The sequence below is a fragment of the Octodon degus genome, unplaced genomic scaffold, assembly GCF_000260255.1.
Source record: "Octodon degus isolate 3935 unplaced genomic scaffold, OctDeg1.0 scaffold00123, whole genome shotgun sequence".
NCBI classification, from domain to species: domain Eukaryota; kingdom Metazoa; phylum Chordata; class Mammalia; order Rodentia; family Octodontidae; genus Octodon; species Octodon degus.
The window spans coordinates 6,966,938-6,972,193 of NW_004524699.1; the positions used below are offsets into that span (position 1 = coordinate 6,966,938).

Genomic DNA, 5,256 nt, shown 5'->3' on the forward strand with positions numbered 1-5,256 from the left:
TCAAGTGTTTAAGTGACTGCTTAAACAAAGCAATCAGGATGCTATGGTTCAATCCCCAGATCCTCAAGGTTTATGAGTCCTGCCCTGAAGGCATCATAAGCAAGAAAAAAAAAAAAAAAAAAAAGCCAAAAACTAAAACAAACAAACAAAAAATCAAGCAAGTACCAGCAAAGGCAAGGCTGCTTCCTCTAAGCCAGAAAGCAGTGAGCAACTCTCCTCGACACCAACGCAACCAACTGAAATGCGCAGACACGCAAGTAAATGATGCCTCATATTCCAAAAGCCACCATCCCTGAAGAAAACGGGGGCTGGGCTGCAGCCCTAACACACATGACACCCTGGCCTTAGGCCCCAACGCCATGAAAAGACACAGGACCTAGACATGCTAATTATAATACAATGCTTGTCACTAGCTGCATATTTACAGCTGTTATTTTCTTCTTCCCAGCAAGCATAGGATGACTGTCCTGCTTTGCAATACGCATGTGAGTGGAACCCAGGGCCTCACATGTGCTCGGCGAGCGCTCTCTTGCTGAGCTGTACCCCCACCCCCAGCTCCTTCCATCTTACACTTATTACATGTGTATTTGACTTTCATAATTATGCTAAGTAACAAAATACATTTCTAGGGGGTGTACTTGAATGACAGCATTTACCTAACATGCACCAGGCCCTGTGTTCAATTCCCAGAAAATACAGGAAAAGAAATAACTTCTAAGAATATCATTGTTTAAAAAAAATATTTGATACAGGGTCTTTCTACACAGTTCAGACTCCTAGTGATCCTTCTGTCTCAGCCTCCCCAACACTGGGATTACAGGTGTGCACCACCATGCCCAGTTTTGATGCTGGCACGGCATAGCTGGGGTTCCAGGGCCAGCAGAACATGCGGTATCAGGGATAGAACTCAGGACCTTGCATTTGCCATGCAGGTGCTTAAGCTTCCAAGCTATCTCCCCAGCCCCTAAGAATATCATTTTAAAGCCTGGTAGAGGGTGGAGGTGGGGGCTGGGGAGATAGCTTGGTGGTCTAAGCGCCTGCCTGGCAAGCACAAGGACCTGGGTTTGATTCCTGGTACTGCATGCAACGTTGGCCCTATACCATGCCGGCCACCGAAACTGGGTATGGCGGCACATGCCTGTAGTCCCAGTAGTGGGGAGGCTGAGACAGGAGGATCACTACGAGTCTAAGCTGTGTAGTAAGACCCTGAACCAAAGGAAGGAAGGAAGAAAGTCAGCCAGCCAGCCAGCCAGGAGTGGGGATGCAAGTCTGTAATCTCAGTAGTTGGGAATCTGAGACAGGATTGCCATGAGTTCGAGGCCAGCCTGAACTACACAGGAAAACTCTGTCCCCTCCCTCCCTTCCCAAAAAACAAAAATAAATATCATTTTGAATGGCTACAGTGTGTTATACTATATAGATGTACCAGACTATAACTAATTCAACTGCTAATTATTAGGCACAGGTCATTTTCAGTTTATCTAACAATTGTAGTATAACAAAAAATTACTACTTGGATGGCTACCAGAGTTGCTAAAATTCAAAAAGACAATTCCAAGTGTAAGGAAGGAGACAGGGCGCAACTGTCACCGCTCACATATCACTGCAGGGAACACATATCACCTTTGCACCACCCCTGGAGCCAAGGGACACAGCCTGGCAGCTTTCCTTCAGGAGCAATTGATGTGAAAAACTCATGCACAAAGGGGTGCACAGTGGCACCGCGCAACCGATCGACCCCAAAGGCCAGGCAGTAGAACGGAGCAATGGATTGTGCCGTGAGCTGAACGGCGTTCACCCAGCACTGAGATGAGCAAGCAGCTGCCCCCAAAGGGGCAACTGCGCAAACACGGGCTGAGCAAAGGACACACACAGGAGGGTGTGAACTACACAGATCTGCCCAGCACGGTGGCACACGCCTACTCATCAGCACTAGGAGCCTGAGGCATGCGGAGCACCATGAGTTCCAGGCCAGCTTGGGCTACAGACAGAGTAAGTTCAAGGCCAACCGACTGCACAGTGAAACGTTTGTCTTAAATAAAATAAAAAATGGACAAACCTATAAAGTTCAAAACCAGGCAAAAGTGATCTCTGGGGACAGAAGTCAGAAAAGTGGCCACCCCTGCAAGACTTATCACAAGAAGAGGTTTTTGGGGTGCTGGTCAGGTTCATCCAGAATGACAGACAATGGTCTGGGGAGACAGATCAGCAGCATAAGTGCCTGCCTGGCAAACCCAAGGTCCCCAGTTCAGTCCCTAGTGACCCTTTTCCCTCAACAAAAAAGAAAGACAAATTGTGTTCACTACAGGAAAATTCTAGGACCTACGTACTTTCCATGACTTCCCTAAGATCAACATTCAACAACAGAAAGTCAGTAAAAACAACAAATGAACCTGGATGCTACTGCCCATCAGTGAACACCAAGGTCAAACCCGTCTCTGGGGGCCATGGAGATGGCTCTGGGGTCTAACCACCTGCCCTAGACAGGTACAAGGACCCGGATTCAATCCCTGGTACCACATGTCATACCAGCCCTGCCCCAGGTACACAGTGCCAGCCACAAAGATTGGGCGTGGTGGCACACGCCTGTAATCCCAGTGCTGGGGCAGCTCAAACAGGAGGATCGCTACAAGTCTGAGCTGGATAGTGAGACTGACTCTGTACCAAATACATTAAAAATAAAAAACCTGTCTCTGACACGTCACTCTATCTGGGTGCCGCTGGCTCTAGCATGCTGGGCAGATCTGACAAAAGTAGCCGAACTAGGGCTCCAGAGCATCCAACTCTTGCTACGCACAATCTTGGCAAGACTGGGGACCCTCCCCTTTCCTTATCTTGCCACCCCAAGGGCGTTAGTTCTCTGTCCTGCCACGAGGAGCCCTAGGGCAAGCAAGAGGCAGAGCCAGGGCCTGGACCCATGCCCTACGGACCTGAGCCCCTTCCCTTTCACTGTGCTGCTAACTTGAGCCAGGTGTAGTGGCACACACCTGTCATCCCTGCCCTTGGAAGGCTGAAGTAGGACTGTTGTGAGTTCAGGGCCATCCTGGGCCCTACAGCGAATTGAAGGCTAATCTCAACTATGTAGAGACGTCAGCTCAACCCAAAATCCAAAAAGAAAAAAAACCCTGGCAAGCGCAAGGGCCTGAGTTCAATCCCTGTTTCCGCAAAAAAAAAAAAAAAAAAAGAAAGAAAGAAAGAAAGAAAGAAAAGAAAAGAAAAGAAAAAAAGACAAACACTTGCACCACTGGCCCCAGGCCCCAAAAGACACCCTGGCTGGTGTCTGCCCACCCAGGCCTGCCCGCCTTGGCCTCCCCTTTCCCGCCTGGTCCCTGGCCCCCCGGGACCTTCAGCCGCTCGTTCTCCAGCTTGAAGGCGGAGTACTCTGCCGTCTGCCTGTGCAGCCTCTCCACCAGGCTGTCCCGGTCCTCCCGCATCTTCTCCTCCAAGGTCTGCTGCTGGTTTACAAGATCTGTCACCCGGCTGAAGGGGGCAAAGTGACAGTGGCAGGACATCAGTTCCACCGTGACAAGGTCCTGGGGTCCTCCCCAGGCCACACCCTACTCCTGTGGCTCCTGTGTCCAGGTGGCACAGCTGGCTTTTCTGCCCTGCCTCCCAAGAACATCCTTCAGATCTGCTACCCACGCTGCCCTCATCTACAGTCCAGTCACAAGCAATGACCTAGTGAGTACCCATCAGGTGTGATGCTGTTCCTCAGGGCCTCAAGGATACTTACGTCCAGCTTGACCTCAGACGTGTCGCACAACCCGCCCTCTCAGCAGCCACACTTCACGGTCCACCATTCAGCAAACACTTGTTAGACATCGACTAGGCCCAAACCCCTCCTCTGAGGAGTAAATGCTATCTGGCAAGCTTTTACTCACCCTTCAAAACCCAGCTCAGATTCCCCTTCTCGGGCATTCCTTCCCCGGCTCCTCTCATCTGTACCATAGCTGCTTCTATCTTAGTGATGTTTCTCCCACTAGATGGAGAATGCAGGCAAGCATGACAGCTCAGGGGACTAAGTGCCTGCTTAGGCAAGCGCAGGGACTGGGTTCAATCCCTGGCACCACATGCTGTGGCCCTGCTCCTGGGTGTCGTGAGCCAGCCACCGAGATTGAGTGCAGTGGCACAAGCCTGTAATTCCAGCACTGGGGAGGCTAAAAACAGGAGGATCACTATGAGTCTAAGCTGTGGAGCGAGACCCTGTACTAAGTTATTTATTTATTTATTTATTTATTTAGTCCCAGCACTGGGGATTAAACTTAGGACCTTGTGCTTGCCAGGCAGGAACTTATGCCACTGAGCCAACTCCCTGGCCCCCTCAAATACATTTAAAAAAAAAAAAAGTTGGAGAACTCCCCAAGGACAGCACACAGCCTGGGGTCTCTGCATTTGCTGAGCTGGAAGAAGTGTTCCTGGCCCGGGAGGCTCAGCCTTAACCCAGGGAGCTCGCAGCTCTGCTAGCCCCATCTCCTTCACTAGAGCACAGGGCAGGGAACACACTTGGCCTCTTCCTGCTGCTGCCTGGCAGGCAGTGCAGAGCAGAGCAGGAGCCCAGGGCAGCAGCTGAAGCCCACAGCCAGCACCAGCAGGAGCGCGCCCCAGGCGGTCTCACATCTTGGACCCCAGGCACCCAGCCAGCCACCTGCACCCCATGCTGACACAGGGACCTACTCATTCAGGACGATGATCTCCAGCTCCAGGTCTCCCTTGTCTTTCACAACCTGGTTGTAGCGGCTCCTCCAGGACTCCAGAGTGGATAAAGCTTCGGCAACATAAAGATCCTGGGAGACGGGAGAGGGCGGTCAGTGGCCTGGTGGTGGGGGGTTCTCCCTAAATGACCCCCTCCCTGCCTGCCTGCCCCTCGCTCCAGGGCACCAGAAGCTGCTCCCAGACTCCCAGCACCTCCTATAGTAGCTGCAAACCCTGCACCACCATCCCCACCCCTAGAAGGGGTGCCCTCAGCCATTACCTACCCACCCTGCGTAGGTCGCCCAGGCTGGCCTCACACTTGCAGTGATCCTCCTGCCTCAGCCTCCTGCTGACTCTGCCTTTTCCTTGGTCCCCCCACCCTGTCCACAACCCCATCCCCACCCCTGCCAGTGCCCGAACCTTGTCTGCAAGCTGCACGTGCAGCTGCTCGGCGTACTCCTCGCTCTTCTCGGCCCGCTCCTTCTGGGCCCGGATGGCCTTCTTCAGGGACTCCTTGTCTCGGTCTCCCTTCTGCTTCAGTTCCTTCAGCTGCTCCATGATGGC

The 5,256-nt window shown here is 52.2% G+C and overlaps 1 protein-coding gene across 1 annotated transcript in view; it reads right to left on the minus strand.

Annotated features, from left to right (window-relative positions):
* Window positions 1-5,256, minus strand: part of Odf2 (outer dense fiber of sperm tails 2) — a 37,702-nt gene that overhangs the window by 9,577 nt on the left and 22,869 nt on the right. Inside the window, exons 9-11 of the mRNA XM_023700256.1 lie at window positions 5,113-5,256; window positions 4,675-4,784; window positions 3,345-3,480 (exon numbers count right to left, since the gene is read on the minus strand). Coding sequence (XP_023556024.1) covers window positions 3,345-3,480; window positions 4,675-4,784; window positions 5,113-5,256 — 390 coding nt within the window. The remainder of the gene's footprint in view (window positions 1-3,344; window positions 3,481-4,674; window positions 4,785-5,112) is intronic.